At 43.6% G+C, this 17524-nt stretch overlaps 1 protein-coding gene across 1 annotated transcript in view; it reads left to right on the top strand.

Annotated features, from left to right (window-relative positions):
• The window catches only part of LOC122548300 (serine/threonine-protein kinase 3/4), a 153279-nt gene that overhangs the window by 30522 nt on the left and 105233 nt on the right, over positions 1-17524 (top strand). Inside the window, exons 3-4 of the mRNA XM_087994729.1 lie at positions 12665-12793; positions 13235-13349. Of these exons, the coding sequence (XP_087850855.1) occupies positions 12665-12793; positions 13235-13349 (244 nt within the window). The remainder of the gene's footprint in view (positions 1-12664; positions 12794-13234; positions 13350-17524) is intronic.

Raw genomic sequence — 17524 nt, 5'->3', positions numbered from 1 at the left:
ATAGAATAGTTCTGTGCTTATTTTGACGGGCATAGGCTTGATGGGCTGAAGGATACTTTTCTGTGTTGTCGACCTCTGATTTTTTTTCAATTAATGAGTATGTTTTATAATTGTATGTATTTCACACAGCCTCGGAAGGTTGAGCATTTTGAACAGGAATTATCTAAGTCCTGATCAGTGACTTGGGCTTGAATAATGAGCTATTTCCTCTTAGCTGCAAAATCCTTAAACATATTTTATTAATAAGTAACGAATGAGAGGCATGGTTTCACCAGATGGATTTGATCCCCTCCTTAACTGTCGTCTATGACCCACAGTGACTGATGAAATTATTTCATGATCAAATTTGGGGAAAGGTTAAATGATAACAATTAAAACATTTAAAAGACATTTGGACAGGTACATGGATGTGAAAGGTTTAGAGGGATATGGCTGAAACTTTATTGCTGGAACAGCACAGCAGGTCAGGCAGCATCTAGGGAACAGAAGATTCGACGTTTCGGGCACATGCCCTTCTTCAGGAATGAGCAGAGAGTGTTCAGCAGGAGAAGATAAAAGGTAGGGAGGAGGGACTTGGAGGAGGGGCGTTGGAAATGTGATAGGTGGAAAGAGGTCAAGGTGAAGGTGATAGGTCGGAGTAGGGTGGAGGCGGAGAGGTCAAGAAGAAGACTGCAGGTCAGGAAGGCGGTGCCGGGCTGGAGGGATTCGGCTGAGACAAGGTGGGGGGAGGGGGGATGAAGAAACTGGTGAAGTCCAAGTTCATCCCCTGTGGTTGGAGGGTTCCCAGTCGGAAGATAAGACGCTCCTCCTCCGACCGTCGCGTTGTTGTGGTTTGGCGGTGGATGAGTCCAATGACCTGCATATCCTCGGTGGAGTGGGAGGGGGAGTTGAAATGCTGTGCTACAGGGTGATTGGGTTGGTTCGTCCGGGTGGCCCAGAGGTGCTCTCTGAATCGCTCCGCAAGTAGGCGGCCTGTCTCCCCAATATAGAGGAGGCCACACCGGCTGCAGCGGATGCAGTAGATGATGTGGGTGGAGGTGCAGGTGAATCTGTGGCGGATATGGAAGTTTCCTTTGGGGCCTTGGAGAGAAGTGAGGGGGGAGGTGTGGGCGCAAGTGTTGCACCTCCTGCGTTTGCAAGGGAAGGTGCCGGGAGTGGAGGTTGGGTTGGTGGGGGGTGTGGATCTGACAAGGGAGTCGCGGAGGGAGTGGTCTCTACGGAAAGCTGATAGAGGAGGGGAGGGAAATATATCCTTGGTGGTGGGGTCCGTTTGGAGGTGGCGGAAGTGACGGCGGATGATGCGCTGTACATGGAGATTGGTGGGGTGGTAGGTGAGGACCAGTGGGGTTCTGTCCTGGTGGCGGTTGGAGGGGCGGGGCTCAAGGGCGGAGGAGCGGGAAGTGGAGGAGATGCGGTGGAGGGCATCGTCGATCACGTCGGGGGGGAAATTGCGGTCCTTGAAGAAGGAGGCCGTCTGTGTTGTGCGTATTTTGAACTGGTCCTCCTGGGAGCAGATGCGGCGGAGACGAAGGAATTGGGAGAATGGGATGGCGTTTTTACAGGGGGCGGGGTGGGAGGAGGTGTAGTCCAGGTAGCTGTGGGAGTCGGTCGGTTTGTAGTAGATGTCCGTGTTGATTCGGTCGTCTGAGATAGAAACAGAAAGGTCTAGGAAGGGGAGGGAAGAGTCCGAGACTGTCCAGGTGAATTTGAGGTCGAGGTGGAAGGTGTTAGTGTAGTGGATGAACTGTTCAACCTCCTCGTGGGAGCACGAGGTAGCGCCGATACAGTCATCAATGTAGCGGAGGAAAAGATGGGGGGTGGGGCCAGTGTAGTTGCGGAAGATGGATTGTTCCACATATCCTACGAAGAGGCAGGCATAGCTGGGGCCCATGCGGGTGCCCATGGCTACTCCTTTTGTTTGGAGAAAGTGGGAGGATTGGAAAGAAAAGTTGTTCAGGGTGAGGACCAGTTCAGTCAGTCGAAGGAGGGTGTCGGTGAGGGATATGGGCCAATCACAGGCAAATGGGACTTGTTCAGTTTAGAAGACCTGGTTGGCATGGACGGGTTGGGCAGAAGGGCCATTTTCCATGCGGTATGACTTTAATATCAATGCTAAACTAACTTTTCCCAACAATTGAGTTTATGTCTGTCTTCCAGCACAGAGACTGACGCTAAAAGCTCCTACGGTCTGAATTATTTTTGTAAATACATGTCTCACCTATTTTGATTTTGTCCCTCCTTCTTGTTACATTGGGAAGAGGTTAGAGACTTACAATGCCTTTCACCACTTCAGGGTGTTCAAAGTGTTTTACAGCCAGTTCAGTATATTAGATGCATTGTCACTGTTGTGATGTAGCTAATGAGGCAACCAAATCGTGCACAGCAAGCCCCTATAAACAGCAATGTGATAATGGCCAGATCATATTTTAAAACAAAATTGTCTTTGTTGAGAGACAGAGAGGCCCGGTCACCAGAACAGCCACTTTATTTCTCTCATTAACATTACGGGAGCATCTTCATCTGCCTGAGAAAGCTGGCAGGGGTCAATGTTAAATGACTCCTCCAGAAGACTGCACCTTCTCCAGTGCAGCATTCGTTCTGCAGTACACATGGGTGTAAGGCTAAGATCTGTGGTCACATCCCTGGAATGAGTCTGGAAAGCATGCCCTTCTGGTTTGGTAGTGAGAGCGCTACATGTGCAATTTCACCGTGACTGACTTAATTGAAGTCTTAATCCATGTTGGATGTGAACTTTGTCTGGAAAAATAAATGCCAAGAGATGTGTTGCAGTAAATGTTTCCAGATCATTTTAAATTACAGAAAGCCCTCCCAGGACAAGTGATGTCTGGAATGTCTGCAACTTTTGAATTAAAAACCACTTTCTTTTCAACCCTCAGATGAATGCCTTAGTTTTAAATGGCTTTGCATTTTATTTTGATTCAAACTACTTCATTCCAAAAGAAATGCATATTTACAATGGCTTTATAGAAAAGAATGGATTTACCTTAATACAATAATCTCCGTGTGTCCCTTCTCTTCCCTAATTGGGAGCATCAACTTTTACTCCTTGTCATCTTAGTGTGATGAGGTTTGATGTAATTTCTGGATATGCTATGTGAACAAGGGTTTGTCATGCAAACAGAACCATTTTTAAAAAAAATCATTATCACATTGCTGTCTGTGGGACCATATTCTGTACAAATTGACTACTGTATTTCCTGCCATCCCACAGGGGGTTTAATTCTAAACACTTGATTGACTCAGCTGATTGAGCTTAGTGATATCATGGAAAGGGCTGCCTGAATGCAAATCTTTGTTTCAGTGTTGTTTATTTGACCACCTTGCTCTAGTCTCCAACTACGTAGCTATTTCCTGTCTTTCTCTCAGCCTATTGGTAGTGAATCCCTCGTTTGTGCTGCTGTTACTGTCGAGTTTGATTACTTCAATATTTTCCAGCCCAGAATCGCAGTCTGCTATCTTGATTGTATTCAAAACTCAGGCACCCGCACGTTAATTCGACAACCAAGGGGTTTTGACTCCTGCCTTCAATCATCTACAATCCAGTTAATCATATAGTTTGAGAATAGGAGTAGACATTAAGACCAAAACATACACACACACACACAGCACCAATGGACCAAGTCTTCATTTCAGCTGTTCATGTTTCAAGGGAATTTTAATACTCGAGTGCAAGTAGATGGGACTAGATTGGGTAGGAGAAAGTGAGGTCTGCAGATGCTGGAGATCAAAGTTGAAACTTTATTGCTGGAACAGCACAGCAGGTCAGGCAGCATCCAGGGAACAGGAGATTCGACGTTTCGGGCACAGGCCCTTCTTCAGGAATGAGCAGAGAGTGTTCAGCAGGAGAAGATAAAAGGTAGGGAGGAGGGACTTGGAGGAGGGGCGTTGGAAATGCGATAGGTGGAAAGAGGTCAAGGTGAAGGTGATAGGTCGGAGTAGGGTGGAGGCGGAGAGGTCAAGAAGACGACTGCAGGTCAGGAAGGCGGTGCCGGGCTGGAGGGATTCGGCTGAGACAAGGTGGGGGGAGGGGGGATGAAGAACCTGGTGAAGTCCAAGTTCATCCCCTGTGGTTGGAGGGTTCCCAGTCGGAAGATAAGACGCTCCTCCTCCGACCGTCGCGTTGTTGTGGTTTGGCGGTGGATGAGTCCAATGACCTGCATATCCTCGGTGGAGTGGGAGGGGGAGTTGAAATGCTGTGCTACAGGGTGGTTGGGTTGGTTCGTCCGGGTGGCCCAGAGGTGCTCTCTGAATCGCTCCGCAAGTAGGCGGCCTGTCTCCCCAATATAGAGGAGGCCACACCGGCTGCAGCGGATGCAGTAGATGATGTGGGTGGAGGTGCAGTGAATCTGTGGCGGATATGGAAGTTTCCTTTGGGGCCTTGGAGAGAAGTGAGGGGGGAGGTGTGGGCGCAAGTGTTGCACCTCCTGCGGTTGCAAGGGAAGGTGCCGGGAATGGAGGTTGGGTTGGTGGGGGGTGTGGATCTGACAAGGGAGTCGCGGAGGGAGTGGTCTCTACGGAAAGCTGATAGGGGAGGGGAGGGAAATATATCCTTGGTGCTGGGGTCTGTTTGGAGGTGGCGGATTGGGTAGGACTATTTAGTCGGCATGTACAAGTTGGACTGAAGGGTCTGTTTCCGTGCTGTACATCTCTATGACTGTATAACCACCTAATGCCCATTGTGTTTCCTGACCTACAGGATCTCCTAGTTTAAACAATACCTTGAACTTAAAATTCAGTTTTGTATTCAAATGCTCCATGGTCTCATCCCTTCCCTTTCTCTCTAACCTCCCTCAACCCTCCACTCCACAACTTCTGCGCTCCTCTCGTTCTGGCTTCTTGAGCATTTCCAAAATCTTTCATTCTATAATTGGCAGCCGTGCTGTCACCTACCTGGGTCCTGAACTCTGGAATTTCCTCCAGTCTCTGCCTCCCTGTCTACCTCTCCTCACTTAAGGTATCTCTTAAAGCTAACCTCTATGATCTGTCTTTTGATCACTTATGCTAACTTGGGGATCAGTGCCATTTTTAAAAAAAAAACATCTATGAAGAGCCTTGTGACATTGTATTAAAGGAGCTTTATAAATGCAGATTGTTATTGTGAAATGCCTCACTAGGGTAGCAAGCAAGAAATAAGCCCCACTATTCCTAGAGTTGGAATAAAAGTTAAAGATTTCATGAAAGTTTTTGCAATTCTCTGGTTTACTTGGTTTTCAGACCAAGGTCAGAAAGCATGGGCCAGGTTTCTACACTTAACAAGTATTATTATTTATTACAAATGAATAGATTCTGGCTACAGATAAACAAGTATGAGGCGTTAACAAAGAAGTCTAGTACTTAAAATTCCAATCCCATATAAACACCCCTCTGTGCACACATTCAAATGCACACAAAATGTGTGTTCTGGGCAGAAGGAAAGACTGGGAAGGTAGTTCAGAGGGCCCTGTCTGCAGGATTTGCTGAGATGAGCCCTGTACTTAGCAGAATGCTGTTTTTTGATCTTTCTTCCTTTAGTACTTTTCACTTGTTTAAAGAAGACACAGGGTGACTGGCCCCTGCTTAATATCATTTAAAAGCCCTCATCAACTGGAAAGGGAAAATAAACTGTGTCTTTTCAGGCCTACTATAGAGGAAAGAGGTACCTTCTGCCTTTGTGGAGATCCATTTGCTTCTGATTATCCCATTCATACCTGCGAGCTGTTTAATTATCTGGGTGCCAATCACAAGCAGAAAGCCTTTTCATCAAAAACTAGCTGCTAGTTGACAGATCAGCCAGCTTTTTGTTGCCAGCCAAAGATCCATTTGTACACACCCCTTGGCTCTAATTTATCTGCACGTTCGGCTCATAATACTGCTTAAATCAGCAACTACTTATGATGAGTGTCATGTGACTTGCTTTTAAAAGGTGTAGCAATCCTCAGCAATCTTTAGCTTTAAAACCATTCTTTTTCCAATTCAGTCTGCAGTCGTAAATACATAAACTAAAAAGGTAGTCTTTCGGGGTCAGACTGAGGGACAGGGCTGGGAGCATGTTGTTTTTAATTCGTGATGCACTGTGAAGGCTGTACAGCCTTAGCAGAACTGAACGGGAGACTAGATGAATAATTTCAATTGTCATTGAAGTTTATTGAGCTTATTGACCGAGTTGTGTCTGATTGCTGTTACTTGTATCCATGCTGGCAGGACTGCATTAACCGTGTTGACATTATTTGCTGTGTTGATGAGACTTGAAAGCTGAGAGGAGGAGAGCTTTCCCACTTTGCCTCAAAGAGCACCTGAGGGGACTAAGTTTTAAGCACCTCCTGACACTCCAGCACAGTAACAAGGGAGTGCTGAACTATCAGCCTAGATTTTGTGTTGAAAGTTTTTGGAGTGGTACTCCAGCCACAACCTTCAGACTCAAGCTGGACCTGTTTTGCTGAGCTCTGGCTGGCACCTACCAAAATATTGAGTGTCTGCCCACATCAGATTAAAGGAGGGAGTGGGTTAACTAAAACTGATAGTTATAAAACTGACTTAAACCCACAACGTTTTTTGTGGCCTCTTCCTTTAATATGTAGCTTTACAACAGAATTGCAGAGAACTTGATCTAGGGCAAATTGCCTAAAATTCCTCTTTTCGTATTCATTAATTGAAAATGAAGGGATATTATTCTGAAGAATATACCCAGATCATGGCTGGACTTGCCCTGATGAAAAGCCGTTGACAAACACTGGAATTCAAGGGTTGGATCTTAGTGTGTTTTTGCTTCTGTTTTCACTGTGTAACACAGTTGCACTTGGAGAAGGCACAGTCAGACAGCTTCCCTTAAACTGTAGCTAGATTTGGCTTGCGGGTTTCCTGTTGCAGAGGAAAGATCAGGGGTTTTGCAGAGAGGCTGTGCTAATAAACCCTGCAATGGACACCCTCCGCACTTGTCAGCAAGTGCGTTTTGCAGCAAGCTTTTGATTCTGTTGGTACTATTGCAAAAGTTATCAGCAGGCCCATAATGTTAATGTTTTAGTCAAAACTGCTTCCTTTAGACGAGTGCAGAAGTAATGTATAAGGAGCCGTTGTGTTTATTTCAAACTTTTTTTCGATTGTGATCTGCAGTGCTTTGCTTGAAAAGGCAGTAGAAATGCATTCAGCAGTAACTTTCAAAGGACAAATTCATAAATATGCAAAGGGGAAAAGCAAAATCGCAGGCTAAGGGCAGAGGCTGAGACTATTGGAGAGCTGTTTCAAAAAGCCAGTGCAGGCAAGGTGGGCTGAATGGCAGTCTGTGTGCTATGGTTCTGCATAGACCTCTCTCAAACAGCAAAGTGGTAGCCAGATGATCACTTTTGCTGGTGTTAGTTAAGGGATAAAAATTTTATGTCCACTGAAGTGTGCAGACAAGGTCGCATCCACAAAATGTCACCTCTGGCAGTGCAAACCACCTTCATCATTGCACTGGAGTGTCATTCCAGACATTCAGCTCAGTCTCTTGGCTGAGAGTTCTACTCTGAGGCAGGGACTGAAATACTTTAAGTACCTGTCATCTGCAACTTCCTTGACCCTTCCTGGTCCACATGCTACAGGTTGATCCACAGTACCCTTACGGAGGGAATTCCAGGATTTTGACCCAGTGTTAGTGAAGGAATAGCAACTAATTTCCAAGTCAGGATGATGACAGACTTGGAGGGAACTTGAAGGTGGTAGTGTTCCCGTATATCTGTTGCCCTGGTTCTTCTATATGGAAGTGATCCAGTAGGTTTGGAAGGTGCTGTCCGAGGAAATTTGGTGAATTTCTGCAGTATGTCTTGTAGATAGTACACACTACTGTGACTGAGCATTGGTGGTGAAGGGAGTGAATGCTTGTGGATGTGGTGCCAATCAAGCCGGCTGCTTTGTCCTGGTCTACTGCAGTGCTCTGTTGTTGGGGGTATACACACTGCTATAATCCCAATGTTATCATTGAACATGTCAGATCCCAGGCTGAAACATAGGAACCAAGTTAGGCCATTCAGTTTCTCGAGTCTATTCTGCAGTCCAATGCGATCATGGCTGCTCTGTGGCCTAACTCATTTACCTGCCTTTGACCCATACCCCTTAATACCTTTCTTGGTAAAAATTTATTCATCTCCAATTTAAAAGTAACGTTGCCCTTTGTGGCAGAGAGTTCTGAACCTCCATGTGTTGAAGTGCTTCCTAGATTAAGTTTTGTTTGCTTTTAACAAGGTAGTCTCTCACTGAAACAAACGCACGCAATGTTGCAGGTTTTGTTTTAACAATGAAACAAAAGTTTATTAACCAAAAGAAATGAAGATAAAATTGAATAAGCCAAACAATTTACCGTGGCACAGATTCAAAGATCTAGCGTAGTGAAAGTATGATCCAAAGCACCCTTGTACAGTACCCACTTCAGGAAAAACAAAATTCATACACTTCGATAAGCTTATGGCAATTGTGACTTTAACTCCTGGACAGGAAATGCTGATAGCTGCTTCCTGGAGCTTTTAGGTACCTGAGCTTAAATGTACTTAGTTTCAAGTAACTTTTTCAGGGTTTCATGCCAACGCTTCTTTTGGGGACTAAAGTAATCTAAATGTGATAACTTTGGATAGAGTCTGATGGATGCATACAAGGCTTTGAGCTAACTGTGGGAAAATGGGAGTAGAATAGCTTTTGGCTTGTGCAGACTCGATGGGCTACAACCTGTACTCGAGCTCTCTATAACTCTGTGACTATATTCTCGCCTCGTCAGGCTCATTACTCTATGCAACCATCCCCATCCAAGAACTGTCCAAACTACAGCAAACAGTAACAAGCACCTATGGGACCAGGAAAGTGCCAGTTGATCAAGTATTCCTGCAAATTTATAAATTTTTAAAAACTTGAAATGTCAAGTACAGAGAAGTTCTGGATGTAGGTTTGCTGGAAAATGAACCTTCCAGCTCAGCAAGCAAACCTACATTCAGAACCTCAACCTGCGCTACAAATCTTCTCAAAACTCACTAGTACAGAGAAGTAAATAATTACTGTTATCATCCACTAACATGATGCTACAAACTTACCGAATGATCAAAAACATGAGCAAAGTGATTTCTGTGCAATCGATTCCCAGGATGGCTCAGGGAAATAGCCCAATAAAGACGGTTGCTCACCAAAGCAAGGAGAGGATAAGCAGTATGGGTAGTGAATCAGAACGGTGAAACAAGGAAGGAGGGAGGTCATTCAGCTGATTGTGCCTGCACTTGCCCTTTAAAACGAGCTATTCAAATAGTCCCACTCACTCCTGTCCTTTTCCCCAAGTAGTCTTCCACTTCTCTTTTGAATCACTGATCACCTATCCAAGTCATCACAAGTCACCGCATCAAAATATTTCTCATCATCTTTGGCATTTTTGTTAATTTCCTTAAACGCTTGTTACTGACCACCTTGTCACTGGCAACTGCTGCATTTTTCTCCTTTTCATATACTTGGAACAGCTGCTTTTTGTAATATCCACAAGTGCTCTTACATTCAACTGAACATGAACAGTTGTTCCCTATCTATCTTCATTTGAACAGCTGTATTCCACCTCTCCCTAATCTCTACCTGCTCTCAGGGAAAAGGGCTCTTGTGACACAGTGGTAGCGCTCCTACTCTGAACCAGAAGATCCAGGTCCAAGTCCCACCTACAACAGATGTCACAACGAATCTGAATAGGTCCATTAAAATATCTACTTGCTCTAAGGAGGATTCTCTTATGGCACAGTGGTAGTCTTCCTACTCCTGGACCAGGATGGTCACTGCTCCAGAGTTATGTATTAACAAATCTAATCAGGTTAATTGGAAAATATTTACTCAGTCTAAGGAATGGCTGTTGTAGTGTAGTGATAATGTACCTACTTCTGAGCCAAGAGGTCTGGGTTCAAGTCCCACCTGCTCCAGAGGTGTACAATAACATCTTTAAACAGATTGGTTAGAAAATAAACCTGATCCACAGGAGGGGCACTTATGGTACAGTGATAGTGTCCTTACCTCTTAGGGGAAGATGTGCTCAAGACCCACCTGCTCCAGAGGTCTGTAATAAAATCACTGAACAGGTTGATCAGAAAATAACCCTGACATAGTTAGGGGGCTTGTAGTGCAGTGGCACAGCCCATAATCACTGAGCCCGGAGGTCTGGGTTCATGTCTGACCTTCGCCGATAGCAACTCTGATCAGGTTGATTAGAAAATTTTTTTTAAAACCTGCTCTAAGGAAAAGATCCTTATGTCTGATTCAGGAGGCCTGGATTTGAGTCCAACCCACTCAAGAGATGTATAATATCTCTGAATGGATGGCTTATTAGAAAAAATAAACCTGCTGGAATGACAATAACCTCAGTTTCCCTAATTGCTTCGTATCGCTGAAGTCCGTTATCTGTGAGCCTGTTATAACCTCTCAGGCCTCCTGTGATGCCCAGTATTAGACATAATACTTCAACCGACACCTCGTGCTGATTCATACAGATTTACGATAACTTCCTTGTTTTATGTCTCTATTTATAAAGCGATGAACCTCATTTCAAAAGAAAATCTCTACTGTCTTGGCATCCAACCTTGAAAAATGTCTAATGTCTGCCTCTGCTCCCTGCAATCCCTTTAACAGTTGATATTGATTCCCACTGCGGCATCTGAATTGGTTTTAGCCATTGCCACGGTTCTGTTATATTCACCCATTCTCATGTGACACAACAATGGTCACAAGCAAGTGTCTGGAATGACTGAGGGTTCACGATGAGATGTCGAGGGCAGCACGGTGGCTCAGTAGTTAGCACTGCTGCCTCTCAGCACCAGGGAACCATGTTCAATTCCATCCTTGGGTGACTGTCTGTGTGGCGTTTGCATGTTCTCCCTGTGTCTGCGTGGGTTTCCTCTGGGTGCTCCGGTTTCCTTCCACAGCCCAAAGATGTGCAGGATAGATGGATTAGCCTTGGTAAACGTGCAGGGTGTGATGGCAGAAAAGCACAGCAGATCAGGCAGCATCCAAGGAGCAGGAGGGGCAATGTTTCGGCCAGAAGTCCTTTGTCAGGAATGAAGAAAAAGGGCTTTTGCCCGAAATGTTGATTCTCCTGCTCCTTGGACGCTGCCTGACCTGCTGTGCTTTTCCAGCTCCACACTTTCAACTCTAATCTCCAGCATCAACAGTCCTCACTTTCACCTTGGTAAATGTGAGGTTGAGGGGTAAGGTGGTGGTGTGGGTCTGGGTGTGATGCTCTTCAGAGGGTTGGTGCAGACTCAGTGGGCCAAATGATCTCTTTCTGCACTGTATGGATTCCATGATTTGATACTAAATAAAGCCATGTCTGGTGTAAGCGCTCCCTTTCATTCTGTTTCTCAGTCTCGTGGCAACGTCAATACCTGTTTCTGCCCATTTTAGTGTCAATAATCACTGCATTGCAAGATACCACTGAGACTTCTTTGATGATACAGGACAGTGTTGCCAACAGTTGGGCTTTTGTGAAATGTTTACAGCCTCTGGATGAGTTACGAATTGTTGGGATTAAAAGAGTGAAACATGGAAATATAGCAGCTAGGAGCAAGGTTTGGCTATTTGGCCTTTTGAGCATCTCTGCCATTCAGTAAGTTTTCCTAACTGCACCCCATACCTGTTAGTAAGGGACATTGGACTGTGCTAGTTTTATCATCAGTCGCCGAAAGCAAATGGAATTTGTTAACACCAATGTGCTGATTATTTGGACTGTGGACTCTCATTCGTTGATTCATAATAGAGTTAACTGTCTACTTTGTATATAAACAGAAACAGTGAGTGTTGCAAAGCTGCTACCTGTTGGAAGGAGCTTTACTAAACACTCATGGTTGTCTTTGGCATTTCCTGTTTACTGCACAGATTGCATTTAAGTAATCTGAGGTTTGTAAATTATTTTGTTCTGAGACCCTGAAGGATTCTTTTTAACTGCAATTTATTTATTTTTGGAGCATAAAAATAATGGATGATTGAAATATGAACAATTGTGAGAATGTGTATAATAACAAATCTCATTGAGCACTGTAGTTAGATATGTGGCTTTTCCCCTCTGTTTCCTCTAGTATCAGATTCTGAAATGAAAGTTGTACTAAGCTCTGAGAAAAGGGAATCATAGAATCTCTAGTGTGGAAGCAGGCCATTTGGCCCATCGGTTCCTCACCGACCCTCCGAAGAACATCCCACCCAGACCGCCAAATCCACACACGGCCCCCCCCCCCATCTCCCCAATCCCTCTAACCCTGCATTTCCCACAGCTAATTCTCGCTATGGCCTATTTAGCATGGCCAATGCACCTAACCTGCACATTTTTGACTTTGAAACCAGAGGAAACCCATACAGGCCCAGGGAAAATGTGCAACCTCCACACAGTTGCCTGAGGCTGAAATCGAATCAGTGTCCCTGGCGCTGTGAGGTAGCAGTGCTAACCACTGAGCCACCTTGTTGCCCTATTGGAAAGCACGTTGCATGTAACAGCGACAGAGACCTATGTAATTGTCTGATCACCTGTTATGGCTGAGAGGTGGGGGAAATGTAATGTTCAAGGACCCTGGGAAAGACTGGTATCAAAGATTGTTGCAATCATTCCCTCTTATTGGAGGCTTAGAACAGATAGGATGACCTAAATCTGTACTGCTGGATTAATGTTAATGCTTTATGTTCCTTCCCTTAGGTCCTATGGCAGTGTATTCAAAGCCATTCATAAAGAATCAGGCCAAGTGGTTGCAATCAAGCAGGTCCCAGTGGAATCGGACCTGCAGGAGATTATCAAAGAGATTTCCATCATGCAGCAGTGTGACAGGTGAGGCACAAAGTGTTGCCAGTGGTTCCGCACCTTGATTGATACTTTTTAAAGTGAAAACCTAATTGCAGTGACGGTGCACAACAAGAGATTTTGTTCTGAGGGAACAGAAAAAATGAATCAAAGTCTATTCTTGATCAGCTGCATCAGTTGTTTCCTTGTGTTTCACCATTCCATGTGGAGCACAGAAACAGGAGTAGGCCTTTCAATCCATCACCTAGGAGAAAGTGAGGACTGCAGATGCTGAAGATCAGTGTCAAGAGTGTGGTGCTGGAAAAGCACAGCCAGTCAAGGCAGCATCCGAGGAGCAGGAGAATCAATGTTTCGGGCATTCAAGCTCTCGTCCTAATCGTTAGATCTACTGACTCTTCACTGTACTAACTATTCTTTAGCTATGTGTAGCATCCTGTGACTTTTAACAGTCTTTTTCTTTCTCCACAGCCCTCATGTGGTGAAGTATTATGGAAGTTATTTTAAGAACACAGACCTATGGATAGTCATGGAATACTGTGGAGCCGGTTCAGTATCAGATCTTATACGAATAAGGAATAAAACGGTAATTTCGTACACCTGCCCCTATCCCAGGGAAATAAGGATTATGTGTCTGCCTTTTATAAGCAGGATCTGTACTATCCCAAGATTGTTACCAAGGATAAATGCCTTTGAGCTAGTTCAGTGTCATAGGATTGAGTATCCTGCTATCTTTCCTCTTCTAACTCTATACTATTGTTACTATCTATTCCCTTCTCCCTAAAGTGCTTGTCAGGCCTCCTATTAAATATCATTGGTAGTCGACATTGTTCTGTCTGTGTTTTTAAAGCAGGTGAGTGAAAAAGAGAAACCACAGGCAAAAGAATCAGTCCTGCGTAATTGTGTTGCAACGTGTCTTTCATTTAAGATAAATAATTAAATACAGGCCAGATTAATTGACTTTGTCCTTGATGCAAAATGTGGGGGAGAAATTGATAGCCAATTCTGCGCTCTCAATAGGCTGTGTTTGTTTGATCAGAAATAGATTAGTGTCCCCTACGACAATAGCACATGATCAAAACCATGTGACCCATACACTTCACAGCTTTCTTTTTACAACTGCTTATTTCTTTAAGAGCTGGGAGAAAATTGCACTCTGCATGCACAGATAGTAACCTTATTCATGGAATGCAGTTTGAGATGTCTGTCGACAGTAACTGTGTCACATGGTTTGTTTTGCCATTCACAGCTGGCGATTTTTGATAGCCATGTTTGCATTTGGGCCAATTACTCTGTAAACAAGGCAACAGGCTTCTGAATGAATAGATTTCCAGGGTGGTGCTGAGGTGCTTTATTGGTCTCCAAGACGTTAGTTGGCTGTGTTCTTTGAAAGCATGTTGTAAATAGAGTATATATTGACACCTTACCAATAATGTGTGTATGTGTGCAATGTCACTCCATTACTATCAGTCCTTTGTTGTACTGATATGCAATGTCTTGTGAATTCAGAATTTAGGCAACAATGTAATGCAGTCAGTCCACAGCCTGACTACTTCAAGTCATACCCCTCCATTAGTTTTCCATTCAGTGTAACAGAACACAGCTAGCTCTGCACATGGCAGCTTTCTCACACTTCATCCTGAAAGCTTACTTGATTGGTTAGTCAATGTTACGGCCAGTTGAGGTGGAGTGGTTCAATTCCCCATTTAAAATCCTATAATGATCACAACAAAGATTTTGAAATCTTTTTGGGAGGCAGTGGTATGGCATTTTAATTAAAGAATAATCTCTATGAAAATTAAGGAGCCAGTTACAGGTTTTCTCTGTTGAAAGAAAGAGCAATTTTATTACTTGCCTTGAGAAGAATAATAAAACATGACATCAAGCACACATACAAACACGAGTACAAAGTTTAAAAAGGGAAGAGTATCTTGTATTAAAAAAAAATCTCAAAGGCAGCTTTTAAAAAAGATCGTTGAGGCTTAAGCTGCGACTGGTTGTTTGATTTGTGTATCTTCTGCAATAATGAAATCTATTCATATCTTTGAGTTCTTGGCAAGGGAGTGGTACTCTGATATGCTTTTCATCAGCTGTTGTTTTGAGCGGGTGAAAGAATCTGAAGGAGAGAGAGCCATCTAGGTTCTGCTCTCATGAATCCATCATTTGCTCACTTGCTCTCTCTGCTTTTCACTTTCTCTCTCTCTTTTTTTCTCTCTCTTTTTTTCTCTCTCTTTTTCTCTCTCTCTCTCTTTTTCTCTCTCTCTCTCTTTTTCTCTCTCTCTCTCTTTTTCTCTCTCTCTCTCTTTTTCTCTCTCTCTCTCTTTTTCTCTCTCTCTCTCTTTTTCTCTCTCTCTTTTTCTCTCTCTCTCTTTTTCCCTCTCGGCCCCCCCCCCCACCGCCTGCGCCCCCTCTCACACACAGTCTTCTGAAATACATGTCACTTGTTTATTCCATTCCTGACTTCATTGTTTCATTAGTTTTTTTTTGCTTTCTTCATGGTAGCTCAACATTTATTGCCCTTGTGAAAGTGGTAGTGAGACACTGTTGTCAACAATTGGAGTCCATGTGGTATAGGTTTATCTACTGCTAGGAAGGGAGTTCCTGGATTTTGACCTAGCAACATTGAAAGCCAGTGTGTTCGCTGATACCAGGTAGTCCGTTAGATTTTAATTCTTTCATCAGACCTTGTAACAGTAATATACAACTGATATAAGGTATTTCACCAGGCTTTTAACAGTCCACCATGTTACTGGTCTCATAGGTTAAGGGTGGCACTTCCCTAAACTAACCAGGAAACCAGCTGTCAACAATGGCTTCATGGTCAACATTACAATTTTCTGATTTTCCCAGTATTTTTATTAATTGAATTCTGATTTTTCCATCTACCATAGTGAGATTTGAACCATGTCCATGGGTCATTAAAATAGGTCCCTGGATTCCTGGTCCAGTGACAAAACAACTACCCTATACCTCTCAGCCTAAATATACAGATGGCCTTCATTCTGTGAGCATCCAGAAAGATGTGTATCAAACACCAACTACAGATCTGTGTTTTAATACCTTTTTATAATGGTGATAACTTTAGCTTAGTGGTGGTGGTGTTGATAGCGAGGAAGGTTATCTCAATGTAGATATCTCAATGATCCAATGGGCCGAGGTGTGGCAGATGGAGTTTAAGTTAGATAAATGTGAGGTGTTTGCATTTGGGAAAGGCAAATCAGGGCTGGACTTATACTTAATGGTAAGGTTCTGGGGAGTGTTGCTGAACAAAGGGGCATAGAGGTGCAGATTCATAGTTCTTTGAAAGGGCAGTCGTAGGTAAACAGGATAGTGAATACAGTTTGGTGTGTTTCGCTTCATTGGTCAGTGCATTGAATACAGGAATTGGGATGTCATGTTGTAGCTGTACAGGATATTGGTGAGGCCAATTTTAGAACCCTGCATTCAATTCTGGTCTCTCTGCCATAGTAAAGATGTTGTGAAATTTGAAAGAGCTCATATAAAATTTACAAGCATGTTGACAGGGTTGGAGAGATACAGGGAGAAGCTGAATAGGCTGAGGCTTTTCTCTCTGGAGCTTTGGAGGATGATGGGTGACCGAATAGAGGTTTATAAAATCATGAGGGGCATGGATAGGGTAAATAGACAAGGTCTTTTTCCCCAGGGTAAGGAAGCCCAAAACTAGAGGGCATAAATTTAAGGTGAAGAGGGGAAAGATTTAAAAGGGACCTAAGGGGCAATTTTTTTCATGCAGAGGGTGGTGTGTGTATGGAATGAGTTGCCAGAGGAAGTGGTGGAAGCTGGTACAATTACAGCCTTTAAAGACATCTGCATGGGTATATGAATAGGAAGGGTTTAGAGGGATATGGGCCAAATGCTGGCAAATTAGAATAGATTTATTTAAGATATCTGGTCAGCATGGACGATTTGGACCGAAGGGTCTGTTTTCAAGCTGTACATCTGTAAGACTCTAACTATAGCTTATTGATGGTTCATGAGCTTGCCTCAACTTGGTCAAGTGATCACTGTTGCCGTTTTAAATTAGTGTTTTTCCTCCTTTGAAATCATCTTAGTCTCAAATGTTTGAATATCTTGCTCAACACAAAATTTGTCTTAACACCTGATGCAAGACTATCCTTGGAACCATAGTCTAGATTAGAGTGGTGCTGGAAAAGCAGGGCAGGTCAGGCAGCATCCGAGGAGCAGGAAAATCGGCGTTTCGGGCAAAAGCCCTTCATCAGGAATCACTTTTGACTATTCTTGGAACCGTTCCTAGTGTCTGTTGTGACCTTCAGGGGAACTGGAGGGTGACAGAACAAAATAAAACTCTTGGTGTAATTGGAGATGGCAAGCTAAGTTCTAATGCCAAGTTAATTTAATTTTATTGTGAAGTCTGAGGTGCCATGCTTTGAAAATGTAAGAGAAGCTGAAATAAACCAAGAAACTGTTTGATGCTGTGTATTTGAATAAATACTGTGGCTTGAAAGGAGACCTGATAATGAGACAAATAATTTGTGTGGGAAACTCTCCCTCTGTGAACTATGTTAATGAGATATGAATTAAAAAGCAAAGTACTGTGATTGCTGCAAAATTGAAATAGAAACAAAATGTTAGAGACAGAAACAGGGTTTACATTCTGGGTCATCAGAATTGGGAAAACTCCGATATAATAGACATTAAGGGATAGGTAGGACAAGGATTAAAACAAAAGTCTGATAGGCTGGAAGAAACAAGAGCTTAAATGATAGACTAATTTTACTG

This window comes from Chiloscyllium plagiosum, unplaced genomic scaffold (genome assembly GCF_037043375.1).
Source record: "Chiloscyllium plagiosum isolate Xiang-an unplaced genomic scaffold, Cpla_swu_hap1 HiC_scaffold_15, whole genome shotgun sequence".
Lineage (NCBI taxonomy): Eukaryota > Metazoa > Chordata > Chondrichthyes > Orectolobiformes > Hemiscylliidae > Chiloscyllium > Chiloscyllium plagiosum.
This window is presented reverse-complemented; position numbering and strand designations above follow the sequence as displayed.